This window comes from Uranotaenia lowii, chromosome 2 (assembly GCF_029784155.1).
Source record: "Uranotaenia lowii strain MFRU-FL chromosome 2, ASM2978415v1, whole genome shotgun sequence".
In the NCBI taxonomy this organism is placed as follows: domain Eukaryota; kingdom Metazoa; phylum Arthropoda; class Insecta; order Diptera; family Culicidae; genus Uranotaenia; species Uranotaenia lowii.
In genome coordinates this window covers 162846847-162865224 of record NC_073692.1, presented here as the reverse complement: position 1 = coordinate 162865224, position 18378 = coordinate 162846847, and the positions used below count along the sequence as shown (strand labels likewise).

The window sequence follows — 18378 nt, the reverse complement described above, 5'->3', positions numbered from 1 at the left end:
CAATCTACAATGAACACTACTTTACAATTTCTGGTTACCGGGGAATAAAGAGGCAAATTTAAAACCAATGTAACGTATGCCTAAACTCATCACGAGCAAATAGTTATGAATTTTGTTTCTGCTCCAACATCTTAGATCATAAATTATTTATTTTCTTTTGAATTTTGATAAGTGACAAGTTTGAAAAACTCATCTAAATAATAAAGGTTTTTTTTCTGCTGGCGACATACAATGCATTTCCTTCACCATGCAGTATCTTTTCTATTCGCTTGAAAAAAATACAACAAGAACATTGCCGTAAACTTTATATGTACTGAATCATATGGTTTGCTTTTTTATTCAATTTTTAGGTATTTTTATAATATTTTTTTAATCAACTGGTCTCAGACCTTCCAAAAACTGAAAAAGACCTTGGGCCATTAAGTGTTTAGAGAACTTCATTCTCAAAATCTTGCGGAAATTGGATTCCTTGCATAATTTTTTTAGGTAAAACTAACAATTTATACAGTCAGTTTAATTCGAAAAATTGATGATTTTAGTCATGAGTAGGATAAACACTTATTTCATAGAAGTGTCGTCGTATACAAAAAAAAATCCTGAAAAAAAATCTGAGACTGTACATATGCGATACGGATTCTCCCTGAAATTGATGATTTTTCTAAAGCCTACATGTAAACTGAAAATTAGAGTGTCCGTCCCGGGATTTCCCGGGCGGGAATTCCCGGGAATTTGAATAATTCGGGAATTCCCGATTCCCGGGAATCATAGTTTCATTCCCGGGAATTCCCGAAATGTATGAAATTATTTCTCTGGAAAACCCTGATAGCCTTCGGAACCATTCTAATTGTTCTTTTTGAAAATGTAGTCATGCAAAACTCATTGAGAATATGCCGATTCCTTTAGCAGTAGACATTTTACAGCCATTTGGTGCAACTTTTTTCATTCAAATTGATAAGTTTTAAAAGATCATATGTATTTCCACTTCGTTTTTATTGAACGAAAACCCACAACACTTCGAAAAATATATGAAAAATTTCGCAGCAGGTAGGCAGAAAGGCAGGTAGTCTCAAAAGTTACATCTATGCACTTATTTCCCTCTAGCTTTGAAAGCCAGAGGAATTTTAAAAATTATCGTGGACTTTCATATGAAGAGCAAATATGTAAAGTGTTCAGAAAGACGAAAAAAGTGGGAATAATCAAACAAATAAAAAGATTAATTTTGTTTTAAATCCTAATTGCATGAATGAATTCTTCATTTGACTTATTCTGGTTATTTAAAAGTTTAGTTAAAAGTTTTTAATTTATCATCATTGAAAATAGTATAATTGATTTGATTAAAAATAATAAATAAGTTAAAAAACATTATGAAGAGTACATTTTGAACAAATTATGGGCTTGTTTGCACGAAATGTTCGATAAGCTTTGTATATTTGAATCAAAGTGCATAAATTTTACATGTTTTTGAATATTTCCCGGGATCCCGGGAATTCCCGGGAAATAGGCCTCCAGATTTCCCGATTCCCGGGAACGGGAAAATGGTCGGGAAATGGACACTCTACTGAAAATGAATAGTACTATTATAAAAGCGCTTCTTGTGCGTCACCTTCCTAACTGTTAAACAAAACATAACACGAATAGTCCAATTGACTGTTTTGCAAAACCAAAAGCAACGACAAATTGGCATTCGTTATATTCAATAAACAAAACAAGTTCCAAATCAGTGTCAAGTTCAAACGTAACCCGTTGAAAACCCTTTAACATCAATGAGCATGAAAACTACTAATGAGCAGCGGACGGGAAATACTTCATGATTCTAAAAATACATAACAGCTTAGAGGCAATTTGAGATTTGTTCAAATTGGTAACAGCTAAAAAAGTGATTCCAAAGACGACCTCTCCCTAACGAGCTGATTGTTCACGATTGGATTGTTAGGAGCTTGAAATGTATCCACGTAGCAGAAACGATAGGACCTGTTAAGATTTTTTCTAACCTGATAATTTGAATGAAAAAAGATTTATCTAGAGTTACAAGTCAAATGTTCAAAATAAATGATACATTTTTGAAATACTGGGTATCTAATTCCTGTGTAAACCAAAATCAGTTCATTTCCAGCCATGTTCAAAGCAGTCAAAAGCTTTCAATGCGAAGGTCTCTCCATCGAGAGACGCAAAGTTTTCCGCGTGACGAATTCTAATGCCGTGACAAGCTTATTTGCTTATGACATTTTGTTTTCGGTTTCGAATTAGGGTAAACGATGACATTGTTTTAGGAGTTTAAAAACCAAAGCCAGAAGAGGCTTTGGTTCAACTTTTGGTACCATCACCCTGTCCCAAAGTTTGATGCTTCGGTAGATAAATTAATGCTTGAATGCGCATTCTGCATCCAACCTCCCACTAAATGGTTTTGCATGACGGGCAGCATTTCGGTCTATATACCTACTATTTTTGTTGGCGCGCCTCAGCTGTTTAAAGTAATTATGCGAGTCTAAGCTTGATCGACAAGTGGCCCGGTACGCGTGACTTGACTTCTTCGGTTCATTGATTGGCTCCCAACTACCTCGGAATCATTTAGTCTCTTCTTCTCCTCCTCCTTCTGTTAGAAGTGACCGTGTCAGAGAGCGTTAACTGTGAACTTCCGAGTTAAGTCCACTTCGTCGTCGGTGGAACCAAAAATTACTATTATGAAAATTACCCTTGAAGAGACTACAAGAAAAAATTGAACCGATGATCGTAGGCCCTGGAACTCGAACATTATTCGAATTTCTTTAAGGTTTTAGAATCTGATACAATTTGCACCGAGTGGTCCTAGATTTGCCCAAAATGTCAACAAATTTTACTGAAAATATATTTCACAGCCACATATTTAGTCTTTTAATCAGGCCTTTAACATCAAATTATGTTACGTTACATAATTCACATACAGTATCAATAGGATAAGAAAAACTTCAATCGAAACTTACCTAAATAAAGTGTAAAAACGGTGCATAGTGCCAGTTGACTTTCGCTGAGAACCATGTTTCGAATATCCGCAGCTCACCACTCGATTTAGCACTTCACAATCGGCCGGGAAGCTTTCCGAACTCTAGATTCTATTATTGTGACAATAGTTGAAAAACACTTTCGCCCCAACACTAGAAAAACCACTCTGGAACTGGTCTCGCCTAACGCCGACAGGTCGCCATTAATTGATTTGAGGGTGAACTGAACACCGTCCCACGACACGACACGACACTCCACCGATGGTAGTCCCAAGTGAAAATTAATTTCCACTCTGGGTGGCACTTTTTACTCCTGTCCGACCAATTCAAACGGGTTCAATTTCCACTGAAAGTAGAAGAGAAGAAATTCATAATTCAAAAAAGATCGAAGCGTGTTGATAGCGGGCAGTCATTCAGTCGGGACCAAATTGGAACGTTGTTGCATTGCCTCTCGGATGACTTTATTGAAAGTGGACAGTTTTTCCATAGTCAAATTGAAAATTGTTCGAAGCTTGGAAAAGTTGGACTGGCAGAATACATAAAGATAAAATTCTTTGTTTCAAATATAGATGGTTCCAAAAATAGCTCTAGTCATGTGTGATACCAAACTAAAAATGATGTTACGAGCTACTACTTCTAGTACCGGTATAATTTTAGTTGAGTTTTGACAATTAGATCAGGGCCGCTAAACCATTTCATAAATTATCAAAACAAAGCCACACTTTTCATGTAAAATATCAATTCGAACAACTAGTTTATAATAATGATTATTGTATGGAAATTTGATTTTTGATTTTAGATTCGTTCATTTGAAAACGTGCCATGCGCAATCCTGACCGCATGAATTCGAATTTTAAGGATTATTATTATTACTTAAATACTATCTGACCCAGTGTGCTTTGCTACACCTTTCAAAATAAATGAAATTTTTTTAAATCATTTTAAATTTTTGCTCCGCGTTCATAAGCTTCACATTAATTTTTTAATTATGTTTTATTGGTATGGATTCCTCACCCTTTTCCCACATTTTGCTCCATTTGTTTTAAAAGTTTCCAAAATTAAAGTGAGGGTCTCAAATTATTCGTACGCAAACAACCTCTCTCATATTAGATGGAATCTAATGCTTAATAAGAACTCTATTTATGTTAAAAAAAACTTGTATGGAAGCCTCCCTTTGTCCTTCCGATCTGCAACAGTGGCAGGGATCCAATTTTTTTCGTAATCACAACTCCTATCATAGCCAATTTGGTTCCACTGGTTGACAAGTTCTTAAGAAATACAACGACCTCCACTTTTCACACTGCAAGGTAGAAGTGTCTGTAACATCCATAGCAACATGTCTCGTATTTAAATACCTTCCCATGTCCAATTTGATTCTACATATTTGTCAATTACCTCTCCAGTTAAAGCAACAAAATTGTATTGGAGCCCCTTCGCCTCTTCCTGTGTACCCCTGGAAGAAGCGTGGTGTTTCAAATGATCTAAGAACCATTTCTCGTTCACAAATGATTTCCCATGTAATATTCGGTTCTATTTGTTAGATAAGTTCTTGGTTTTTGCCAAACAATTGTAAGAGAGCCTCGAGGGATTCCTCTTCCCTAACTTTATCCCCAATTGAAGGAGGAAGGAGTCTCAAATAAGCATGTTACCTTTTCTCGTATTCAAATGCCCCCCCATGACACATTTTTTACCATTTCCTCAATAAGCTCTGAAGTTATGCGAAAAGTTGTAAAGTAGCCCCCTTTGTCCTTCCTATCACACCACTGCACAGTGGTCCGAAAGAGCAAAAAGTGGAACTATTTTGCTAGCGCCTTTGTCGTTCATTTTAGCTCTAAAGAGTCTTCAGAAGATTTTCTCCTTCAAACATGCTTCATAGCTTGTAAACAAAAAACTTATTAAAAGTCTATTCTGGAAAATAAAAATGAAAAATCTATCTTTTTGCCTTTCTAACAGAAAGGTTTGGTTATCGGTCGATTTGAGAGATCATTAATTATGGGTCTTAGACATACCTTTATAGGTACCTATCGACTCAGCTCGACGAGTTCTGTTGATGTCCGTGGATTTGTATGTGCCATTTTAAAAATGTCTAGAACGTTTTTGCGAAACTGGGCTGCACAATTAAAATGATTTTAGTCTCAAAAGAATGCATTTTTTTTTCTACACAACCCTTTCAAAAACGGGAAAAAAACAAAATAGTTGAAACCGTTTTCTTTACCAAATACATACATATCATACTTATTATGGCATATAAAAAAGTTGCTAGTGGCGCCTCGAAGCAGCAGCACCAGCAATCATTTATAAATTGGAGATAATCAAAATAAAAAAATAATATTTATTAACTCGAGACTTGAACCAAAACCCTTCAGATTCAAAGTTTCAAGCGCTATCCAATAAACCATCGGCACGCTTGATAAAGAGCGGCTCAAACTCAAATAGGTAAAAGGCATTACTAAGACGCACCGTGGTCTGGGCAGTTTCTCAGTCTGCTGGGGCAAATACGGCAACAGTGTTTATATCTTACACTTCTTGCTTTTCAATGCAGCAAATGGCGGATGGGCGTTTCCTTCAGAGTCCGCCATGCCTATAGACATTATAATTTCATTTATGAAATTATAGTGTCTAAAGCCATGCCGGGTGTCAACAAAATGCAGAGCCGTACAGGAAACTGCGTTGGGGGGGAATTTATATGAAGATCTTATGACCCTCGTTTTTTTTTACCCGTGTTGAAGAATGAATTTATGTTTTTTTTTTCATTTCTACATACTCATACATAATTTAGATTCAATTTCAGATGCAGAATTCAGATTCAGTTTTCAAATTCAGGATACAGGTTTAGGAATCAGAATTCAGGATTCAAAATTCAGAATTCAAAATTCAGATTCAGAACTCATATTCAGATTCAGAATTTAGATTCAGAATTCAGATTCAGAATTCAGATTAAGAATTCAGATTCAGAATTCAGATTCAGAATTCAGATTCAGAATTCAGATTCAGAATTCAGATTCAGAATTCAGATTCAGAATTCAGATTCAGAATTCAGATTCAGAATTCAGATTCAGAATTCAGATTCAGAATTCAGATTCAGAATTCAGAATTCAGATTCAGAATTCAGATTCAGAATTCAGATTCAGAATTCAGATTCAGAATTCAGATTCAGAATTCAGATTCAGAATTCAGATTCAGAATTCAGATTCAGAATTCAGATTCAGAATTCAGATTCAGAATTCAGATTCAGAATTCAGATTCAGAATTCAGATTCAGAATTCAGATTCAGAATTCAAATTCAGAATTCAGATTCAGAATTCAGATTCAGAATTCAGATTCAGAATTCAGATTCAGATTTCAGATTCAGAATTCAGAATCAGAATTCAGATTCAGAATTCAGATTCAGAATTTTTGTAAATTTATTTTCGGCATATCGGTGAAAAATTTAGATTCATGGAGAAAGAATATCAGAATTAAAAATTGATGAAGCTGGATGTTGCGAGGTAAAGTATGGTGTACGTTAATAAATTTTCCTTGCAAAAATGTTCTTTCGCTCTTTTCATCATCCGTAAAATTTCTCCTCACTTTATCAATTTTCAATTCTGGAATTGTTTCTCCAAGAATACCAATTTTCACAGTTTTTGATAAATTTGCGATGACTTAAAAATCATTACGCATGAAAACACGATTTTGTTTTGTGAAAACTTTTATTCACAATTTTTCTGAAATTAAGTTTGCTGCATACTTTTAGGGGTAAAACCATACTATTAAAAGTTGTAAAATCCGAAATCATAAAAAAAAATTTTGGATGAAAGAAATTTCAATGTTGAAAACCGCGTGATGCAAAACAATCAAAATGAGATTTACAAGATTAAGAATTCAGATTCAGAATTCAGATTCAGAATTCAGATTCAGAATTCAGATTCAGAATTCAGAATTCAGATTCAGAATTCAGATTCAGAATTCAGATTCAGAATTCAGAATTCAGATTCAGAATTCAGATTCAGAATTCAGATTCAGAATTCAGATTCAGAATTCAGATTCAGAATTCAGATTCAGAATTCAGATTCAGAATTCAGATTCAGAATTCAGATTCAGAATTCAGATTCAGAATTCAGATTCAGAATTCAGATTCAGAATTCAGATTCAGAATTCAGATTCAGAATTCAGATTCAGAATTCAGATTCAGAATTCAGATTCAGAATTCAAATTCAGAATTCAGATTCAGAATTCAGATTCAGAATTCAGATCCAGAATTCAGATTCAGAATTCAGATTCAGAATTCAGATTCAGAATTCAGATTCAGAATTCAGATTCAGAATTCAGATTCAGAATTCAGATTCAGAATTCAGATTCAGAATTCAGATTCAGAATTCAGATTCAGAATTCAGATTCAGAATTCAGATTCAGAATTCAGATTCAGAATTCAGATTCAGAAATCAGATTCAGAATTCAGATTCAGAATTCAGATTCAGAATTCAGATTCAGAATTCAGATTCAGAATTCAGATTCAGAATTCAGATTCAGAATTCAGATTCAGAATTCAGATTCAGAATTCAGATTCAGAATTCAGATTCAGAATTCAGATTCAGAATTCAGATTCAGAATTCAGATTCAGAATTCAGATTCAGAATTCAGATTCAGAATTCAGATTCAGAATTCAGATTCAGAATTCAGATTCAGAATTTAGATTCAGAATTCAGATTCAGAATTCAGATTCAGAATTCAGATTCAGAATTCAGATTCAGAATTCAGATTCAGAGTTCAGATTCAGAATTCAGATTCAGAATTCAGATTCAGAATTCAGATTCAGAATTCAGATTCAGAATTCAGATTCAGAATTCAGATTCAGAATTCAGATTCAGAACTCAGATTCAGAATTCAGATTCAGAATTCAGATTCAGAATTCAGATTCAGAATACAGATTTAGAATTCAAGTTCAGAGTTCAAATTCAGAATTCAGATTGAGAATTCAGATTTAGAATTCTGATTAAGAATTTGGATTAAAGATCAACCTGGAATTTGAAATTGGAACTTATATTCAAATATTAGACTAAGTGTTGTAACTCAAAATTCAAACTTTAGAATCAGAATAAGATTTCAGATTTAGTTTCCAGAATGAGATTAATCATTTAATAGTCATATTACTTTCCCCTCCTTTTGTGGGAATTTTTCCTCTATGCATGGTTGAGCTCTAAAAAAGGTATCATGCTAGGGCACGCGTCACGGCTATCCATCAATATTGTAGTTGGTTTTACTTATTCAGTAAAAAAAAGCATAAAAAAACAGTAAGATTCGAACCGTGACCAGCAACGTGATAGTTCTGGTTGCTACCACGGCACCATTTCAGCGTGTTATAAATCTTGGAAATTCTACTGTTTAAATACCATTCTTTCCATACATAAAATGAGCTCCTTACATACCAGTTCGCTTTTCCCCAAAAAAACGTATCAGGCATCATTTTTTTATATTGAGATTGGAATTTTTCGTGTTTGAATATCTGAAATCATACTTATATGATTCAGAGGGAAGGAATCTATCATGTATATTCTATATTATTTTATATATTTCCAAATATAATTTAAACTCTGTTAGAAAGGCTCCAATCCACTGTTAAGTGTATTAAATCGGGTTTTTGTTTTAAGAGATACAGCTTTATTTCATTCTACAAAGTTGTAGAATACGCAAAAATATGAAATTTTTTTGAAAACAACAAACCTTTATATATGTTTAGAACAGAGTTATTGAGCTTATATTTTGAAAGTTACATAAAAGTTTTTTTTTAAGTAGTTTTTTAAACTTAACTTTTGTTAGTTGAGGATTTACATGAATAACATATTCTAATCATTCGTTGAGACATTCAAATTACACGTTTTGTACAAAATTTTAACATTCAACGACGTTTCCTAGCTAACTTATTGAAACTTAAAGTTTTCTTTTTCATCAACTTCACGAGCGATAATTGCAAGAACGTTAGTACAGGGGTGAGCAACCTTTTGAACCAACGGGCCAATTCAAATTTGAAAACTTGTCGACTTCAAAATTTTTTTTTTGTGGTAATTATCAGAAATTCACATCATTTTTCATAACTACAAGTTTTTGGCGGAAACAAATCTGAAAAAGAAAAGATAAAACGAATTCACGTGTTCAAAAACAGTAATTCAACACGGCTTTTTAAATACCCGACATTGAAAAGGTACCTCGCTAAATCTTTGTCATTTTTAAATTCTCGCAATTTTTGAATAGTACTTCTTGGCGAATTTTCGTTCTTACAACATTCTTGTTTGAACCGATAATGCTATTCGTCATCACTTTCATTTAAAACTCTTTTGGAGCTTTCCACAGTGATAACTAAGAGTGTGATAAAGATATTTTTAAAGAAATGATGTTGATGTTGAATCCCTATTTGACTTTCTGTGATTTTTTTCCCACCATTAAAACTTGTCCTCAAAGCCTAGATTTTTTTCCTACAAACATTAAAAAACTCGTTTGTTTAAATTTAAGTTTAGTATTGGATCATTGCATTCAGATGTTGAGCAAGGTTGTCGAAATTACAGAAAAATGTTAAATTTTACGTATTTTTAAGCAACTATCTTCAAAACTACATTCTTGATTTAAGAATTTTTGTCCACATTTTTATCGTTTATAATCTGATTTAGATATCATTGGGATAGGATTTCTAAAGCTATATTTTGACTCTGGTAATGTGGATTGCGAATTATAAGTGAAATAACTTAATTTATCGATGTTTGTGATACATTTACTATCAAATTTCTGAAAAAGCATCACAGATAATCGTCAAAGATATTTTGGGTGAAATCACAGAATTTCAGATATCAATTTTTTTTATCAAGAACTTATAATTTTTGTAGGTTGATTCATGTTGATAAACAATCTTAAATCGTTCACCCAGGCTTTCGTAATTTTCGTTAATATTCAGAAATAAAAAATATATCACAATTTTTTTGGTTTAATTTTTTTCCAGTATTTGAATGCTAACAGAACAAGACGTTTAGCCGAATTGGATAGAATAATTTGAAAAAAATCTGAGGAGCATATTTATTATCATTCAACTTTATATTTTTGCTTGAAATGAAAATAGGTAATGACTTCACCAAACCGGCTTCGAAATTCAATCGATCATGTGTAGGTTCCGATTTTTGGCTGTTCTTCCGACTCACTCTAATGAATTTTGCTCTCAAAGTGGTAGGAGTTCGAAAAGTTTGCTGAATAAAAAAACACTCCAATATTACGTTATGCCAATAAACAACATTGCATTCAAGCCTTGAACAGAACATAATAAACGCTTAAAATGCCAGGAAAAAGTTAACAATCTGAATTTTTCCTTACTATTCATTGTAGAAAAAAGTTAAGGCATAAAAATTTAAAAAATGCTTCGCGGGCCGCACACAAGGGTCTTGCGGGCCACATGCGGCCCGCGGGCCGCGGGTTGCTCACCCCTGCGTTAGTAGATATTCAAAACTAAACTAAAACTAAAACTAATGAATCTTGAACTTGAACTTAGTTCTGCCCAAAATGCCCTTGCGGCGTTAAACGCCATCGACTATATTTTGATAGATTTTGAAGAGATCTGCGAAGTATTAAGTAAATTCTTCTTACAGAAGTGTGTTCTTGATATCGATATCTTATAAGGCTGGAACAAATATCAATTTCCTTTTGTTATTCCACCCCCCCCCCCCCCCCCCCCTCGAAATTTCCAAAAAAACCAAAGTGCGATAAAAATTAAAAGTATTTTATGTAGATTTCTAAAACAAATTTAAATATCCGAAAAATTACAAGACCAAAAAACAAATTGTGAAAGATAGGAGTTATTTCACCTTTTGTTTTCATGATTGCATTTAATTTTTCGATCAAACATTTCTTGATTTAAATGTTTTGTGCAATGATGTAGTATGACATTTTTTGCATACAAGCTTTCGTGCTATTAATTCCAATAAATTTGTTTTTCGCGTTATTTTTATTATGGATTCTAATTATCAATTGCTGAAAACCTGCTATAAATTGTTGTTTTATGATAAATTGATATTTTATTACACTTTTAATATCCGATTAAAATGCCCTCACCGAATTTTTAACAAATCGGCCCCCTTTTCAAGGTGCTGTTCGGTAAGATCTTTGTTTTACTATAGATTTGGATCTTCTTCTTCCTAAATTATCATAAGAATTTACAACTTTCAATTGGGTTTGAGTTAAAACGTGCACTGAAAATCGAATTGGATCACTAAATTTGTCGTCAACTGCAGTGGAAATTTTTTTATTAAAACCGACCCAGTTGAAAATTTAACAAAATATTTAAAAAAAAATCATTTTTTTAGATAAAGTTTTATAACCTCTTGTTTCATGGGAAGCAAAACTTGTACAAAAAAAAATTTACACTTTTTTCCAAATTTATTTACAGAATTCATTTTTATTCTCTGTGAACATTGTTAGTTTTTGAGTCGTTTTGATCCAATTCTTTGGAGCATCACATGCCTACACTGAGCGTTTTACATCTACAGTGAATCCCCGATTTTGTCATCCCCATGATGCATTTTTGGGTGACAAATTGGGAACATTGACCAAATCGGGTAATTTTTAAAAAGCATATTTTTCAATAAACCTAATGAAATTCATCAGAAAACATTATAACTGCGTCATTTAAAACAGTTTTGGGTGTTTTTTTTGTGTGTGTGCTGTTAGTTGATAAATAATCGGTTAAGTCTCTTCATTCACCAAAATATCATTAAATGTTTGTTTGAGTATGACTTTAGACTCAGAGTCAGGAGCATCGCCCTCAAATGATTCATGTAATACTCCAAGAATTATGAAAACTAATAAATGACGTCATCCTCTTGCGGCGTACAACGGAACTTGCTTTGAAGAAAGCTCAATTAAGAAAAAAGAAAGCTTATTGATCATATCAATGTTTTGTTGTATTGTATGTATTTTTTTGATTGTACTTTCCAACTTTATTTTTGTTCAAATGCAAATTTAAAACCACTTGTTAAAAAATCGGCCAACTTTTCTTTGTGTGTTTCATAAGTCATCCCCACCATTACTATTGATATCTTCATGTATAGCAATGTTTTCTAAGAATGATGTCAATTAACGCGATATCAATTAACAATCAACCCGTAAGGAGATGGTTTGAATCATTATATTTTTCACGTTCAATCAAATATGGGACAAAATCGGGTCAACAGAGGTGACAAAATCGGTGCAAACGTTGCTTGTTTTAGTTTGACAAAATATAAGAAGTAGATAGAAACACGAATAACATGTTGCAATGTATTCGGGTGCACAGTAGACTGCCCCAAATGTGTATGGGAAACTCAAAACGTGTAAAATGTTATGCGCTGCAGGCTAAAATTGATCCTAGGCCTAGGGCAAGATCTCATGCCAAATTTGGGCCAGATCGGTTCATGGGAAGAGGCTCAACGAGCCTGAAGTTTGTACGGCATTTTGAAACATTTTGTTCGGGAGAAACATGAAAAACCAGTATTTTATCAATAACATTGGTTTCCTTCGACCGATTTCTTTTGAAAACGGGTTTTCTTAAAGCCCAAATTAAGACAAATATTTCATCCCAAGACTGCAGTTTGATTTGAATTAAGATTTAAAAAAAGTTATTAGGCTCCAAAAATGGGCTAACTTTTTTAAGGATGGTATTCATCATTGTTAAAGAGTCGGGGCAGTCGAACATATTGACGCAGCATTAACCGTTATAAATACCACCCTTAAAAAAGTTAGCCCATTTATGAAGCCTTTTTCATCGTAATTCGAATCAAACTGCAGTGTTCAGATTCAACAAACAAGAACGAATTTTTGGAAGCCTAAAATATGATTCTAAATCGGCTAATCTAATCATCCGATTTAGAATAATATTTAAGGATCTGCAAAATCTATCTTGATACAAAAAAAATTAAGTATTTCAAATGTTTTCTTCATGATTTTAATGAAATAATTCCGAAAATTGCCCGAATATTGACCGAATTTCTGTTGATAATAATGGAAAAATATGCCTGGTTTATGCAAGGTTTTAACATAAAATAGCCCAGATTTGCCCGGCCCGGATACATCCTGTATAAATTTCAGAAAGTGTCCAGTTCATTGTTCTTGATTTTCAGATTGGATCATCATTGGGATAGAATCCTGATCTTGTTTATGCATATCAAATTAAAAGAAAATTGTTTTTTTCATATTAGTGAATCATCATTTCGGAATATGAAAAGAAAATATTAAAATTTAAACCATTTTTAAGTATAAGACTTGAATATTTTATCCTCAATTCATATGCAGAATTTAAACATAAGAAAGTTTTATAAGTCCAGAATTGAAATATCGAAAACAATTTCATAATTCGAAATTTTCGTTCAAGTTTACAGGTTCCATTTTAATTAAATAATTGATTTTTTTTAATGAAACCCTTGAATTCAGAATCAAATAAGAGATTTCTGGTTGAGGGCTCTGATCATATTTCGGTTTTCGGTTTTAAATTTATAGGAATTCTTATCTGGAATTTGAATTCAGATTTGAATTTAGTCTGCATTTCGAGCCCAAATTCAAAACCTGAATCCAAATTCTGATTCTAACACGAATTTAAAATTTAAAATTCGTATTCAGATTCAGCCCGGATTTAAGTTTTATAATCAAGATAAAAACATCAATATGAAAATTTCATTTATGATTCAAATTGAAGGAGATCGCAGTTTCATAACTTTGATTCTTGAATGAAAATTGAATTTTCAAATGCAATGAGTGTCAGTTTAGAAATACGAACCTTCCGAAAATCAAAAATGGAGAAAAAGACTGGATTCATTTGATTTTTGAAAAAAAAATCACATGGGTGAATTTATGAATTATAAAATCAATATTGATTTTATTTGTTGATAAAATAACTTTTTTATAAGCATCAGGTGAAGTTCAACTGGGAATTTTGTTTAACATCCAACATTATTTATATTGCAGATCCTCAAAAAAAGGGGTCAAAATAAAATCTTAAATTTTATTTGAGTTTAAAAAAGTAAAAAATTATCCTTATTTTAACAGTAAACCTTTTTTGTTACTCTTATTTCTGAATATTTGATTCATTTTCAACAATGCCTAAAATTGTTATGCTTGTGGTCAAAAAGAATAAGCTTGCTTATTGAAGTATTTACTCAATACTCAAATAGTTTTACTTTCAAATAATGCCTCCAAAATCCATTATTTATTTATTTTATTTTTTGTTTGGATTATAATCGTTTTACCATCTTTGTGTATTTGAGGGACAGTTATAAAAAAATTATTCGGTACAATTGTGTTCGAAGTTTGCATGTGACGTAACTTTTGAAAATGAATTACTCAAGGGATTGAAATCGAGAGAGAATTCTTTGCATTTGGAATGGTATTGATCAAAATTCCACAACTGCTTCATAAATAACGAGATAGATCCTATTCAATGCGTCCACATTTAAGATGAACTATGCTTTACACTTAGTTTTTCGCTTATCAAAAATTTTAAATTCTGGTATGAGCCTTGACTTCCCTGATAACTCTTAATCGTAGTTGCCGATCATGTGCTCCACCTCAACGCATCCAAAGATCTTTGTGGACATTTTTGACAGTGCTTGCATACTTTTCCACTTTTCACGAACAGAAAGTTTTTGAATAAAGTTTTTGAATTTGTTGGGAACAAAGCTGATATAATTTTGATGAGCGAAACCTGGCTTGATGCTTCAATTCATGATTCGATTGTATCGTTTAATGGTTATAAATTAATTCGTAATGATAGGAACAGGCATGGTGGCGGAGTTTGTGCTTATGTCAAAAGTAATCTAAACATCATGGTATTAGCTAGATCTGTAAATTTGGAGCATTCACTCGATTTTGAAAGAACTGAGTATCTTTTATTTGAGCTAATTTCCAATTCTAACAAAATACTATTTGGATTGTACTACAATCCCCCTGGCACTGACTGCTCAAATTTGCTTGCGACTCACTACCAACAGTTTGCAATGAATTTTAACCATTCATTTTTTATTGGCGACTTTAATATGGATTTACTAAAAAATACGAGAAGAATTCAGAATTTTAAAGAAACTCTAATCAGCCTATCAATGGATCATGTGAATTTTGAACCAACGTACTTTTACAACCATGGTCATTCACTCCTGGATATTTTGATTACTGATTCTCCAGAGTTCATCTTTAGATTCAATCAAATTTCTTTGCCTGGTGTTTCAAATCATGATTTGATATTCACCTCCTTAAATTTCTCACCAAGTTTAAAACCTCATGGATACTGGTTTCGGGACTACATAAATTATAATGCTGCAGAACTCTTTAATCATGTTTCTGATTTCACGTTTGATTCATTTTACAGTATTAATGATTCCGATATGCTGGTACAAATTTTAAACGACTTTTTGACAGATTTACAAGAAAGGTATTTTCCCCTAAAGTTCAGAAAATATAAAGAAAATTCTTGGTTCAATAGTGAGATCCAGTTAGCCATGATAAACAGAAATTTGGCCTACAGAGCTTGGAAGAGATCAAAAACCATAGAAAATAAAATTCTCTATAAATTATTACGAAACAAGGTAACGAGTCTGATTCATAAAGCTAAACTAAACCGCGACAAAAAACTTTTTGTTAAAAATTTAGCTCCTGTAAAATTTTGGAATAATCTCAAAAGGGTTGGACTTAATAAACATCAAGTGGATACACCCACATTGAACTATTCTGTTTCCGAGATTAATGAATACTTCTCTTCTAATTTTTCACAAAGCTGCGATTCTGAAATTATAGTGCCCAGTAATGCGGGAGGTTTTCATTTCAGAATTAGTGAAAGCTACGAAATTGTGAATGCTATATTTTCTATAAAATCAGACGCTATTGGTCTTGACGATATTTCTCTAAAGCTGATCCGTTTAATTCTACCTCAAATACTATCTTTACTTTCTCATTTATTCGCTACAATTATCACTACTTCGAAATTTCCCTTTCAGTGGAAAAAGGTTAAAGTTATTCCAATCGCAAAGAAGCCCAATAACAACGAAATAACAAATTTTCGGCCAATTAGTATTTTACCTTCAATTTCTTAAGTATTTGAAAAACTTGTTAAATTACAAATTACAGAATATGTCAATAGCAATAACCTGCTCACCATTTTTCAATCCGGATTTAGATCGTTACACAGCACAGAAACAGTGCTCATGAAAGTTCATAATGATATTTCGCTAGCTTTAGACAAAAAAGGAGTGTCTATTTTAGTTTTTATCGATTTTGCTAAAGCATTTGACAGAGTTTCTCATGTGAAGTTAATACAAAAACTTGTGAATCAATTCAATTTTAGCAAACAAGCAGCTCTAATGATTCTCTCATATTTAAAAAATCGCACTCAAACCGTATATTACGAAGAAAAATTTTCAAATTTTATTCCTATTAAATCTGGTGTTCCCCAGGGATCAATTCTAGGCCCTCTTCTGTTTTCACTATTTTTTAATGATTTGCCCGAGATTATACAGCACTGTAAAATTCAAATATTTGCTGACGATGTCAGATCTACATATGTAAAGAAAACTTATTTTCTTTTTCAGAAATGAGTCATGAAATTAACGTTGATCTTCAGAATATCAGTTCACAACCTTCTCCCTATTAATCCAGCTAAATCAAAAGCAATGCTTTTCTGCACACGCAAAAACCTCTTAGAGCCGCCACTCTTGCTTATAAATCAGGAAACAATAAGATTTGTGCAACATGCTGAAAATCTAGGAGTTACATTCGATAATGAACTCAACTGGAAAAAGCACGTGTCTATTCAGTGTGGCAAAATTTATGGTACACTTAAAAAGCTGAATTCATCCACCTGATTTTTTGATTCATGTACAAAATTAAAACTTTTTAAAGCATATGTTTATCCGTTATTCCTTTATTGTTCTTTTTTTATACTGAATGCTCAGGCTCAATCAGTAAATCGATTGCGAATTGCATTAAATGCGTGCGTTAGATATGTCTATAGACTTCCGAGAATTAGTCATGTTTCGCATCTTCAGTCAAACTTAATTGGATGTCGGTTCGAAGAATTGTATGAAATTCGTGCTTGTGAAATGATTCACAGAATTTATTAAACTGGAAAACCAGATTATTTGCGTTCACTTCTTGTACCGTTCTTATCCCACATCATAGCTCTGCTTATTATAATAGTTCTTTCTTTATCAGAGGTATTAGAAAATGGAATAATCTCCCATATTTTATCAAATCTGCTCATACGAGATCTAGTTTTAAGAGGCGTTTGCTGACGAGGTTCACAACATAGGATAGGTTTTCTGCAAATATTGTTAAAACAAATATGAAAGTCGTAAGGAACGAGTATATTCTATTCTATTCTATATTTTTTATTTATAGAGGATTTTAACCAACTTGGTCATTCGTCCTCTTTAGAAAAGTTTACATTTTTAACTTATGTCTAGAGTTTTTGGATGATTTTGGTACTTCTTAAAAATTGTAGTAGGTTGTCCTCGTTGAGCACGTCCAACGCCCTCGATACGTCATGACCAATTCCACAGTTCTGTCGTTCTGTCCCATATAATCTGCATTCTCCAATAATATGCGCAACTGTAAGTGGTTGATTGCAGGTGTTGCACGTGGTTATCCCTTTCGTGAAGAGCTCAGAATGTGTGAGCATGGTGTGTCCAATTCGGAGTCTAGTCAGAGCACGTTGTTCTAGGGGGATGTTTCTATCTCTCCAGCGTAAAGTGGTAGATTTGATTCTTCTCAAGAAAAGTTGCCGGTTACCTAGCCAATCATCTTCCCATTTAAGCCTTATCTCCGATCTTATCCATGTGATGATGTCGGGTGCTGGAGTCTCAGTTGACATTTTCGGACCGCTTCTACCTTTTTCAGCTAATTCGTCAGCTTTGCTATTTCCATCGATACCTACATGACCCGGGATCCAACACAAGGTTCCTTTAAGTTTGTGGAGATTTTCTTCAATCTCTTGCACCCATGGATGAAGAGATTTTCCAGACTCCACTGCCTCCAAAACGCTAGCTGAATCAGAAAAAATGACTACCGAATATCTTGATTTGTGGGCAATCGTTTTAAGTGCGAATAATATCGCCATAGCTTCCGCCGAAAAAATAGTACACTCTTCTGGTAGTTGATAGCAGATTTCTCGATTACCACTTGATATGCCAAATCCAACCCGTTTGTTAGCAACTGAACCATCGGTGTAAATCTGGATATGATTTGAATAGCGTTGTTGAAGGTGGTTTTTGAACAATTGGACTGCCTTTTGGTTACTTTCTCCTACTTTAAAACTTTTTTTGATCGACCAGTCTACATCGGGAGTTTTGGAATTCCATGGTCGAGTGCAAACTGATCTGGATTTACAAACATTGGGAATATCTTTTCCAGTTAGTGATTGGAATGC

General features: G+C 33.1%; 1 protein-coding gene across 1 annotated transcript in view; it reads right to left on the bottom strand.

Annotated features, from left to right (window-relative positions):
* Nucleotides 1-18378, bottom strand: part of LOC129747972 (phospholipase A1) — a 130856-nt gene that overhangs the window by 80669 nt on the left and 31809 nt on the right. The window contains exon 2 of the mRNA XM_055742418.1: nt 2961-3324. Within this exon, the coding sequence (XP_055598393.1) occupies nt 2961-3015 (55 nt within the window). The 5' untranslated portion in view covers nt 3016-3324. The remainder of the gene's footprint in view (nt 1-2960; nt 3325-18378) is intronic.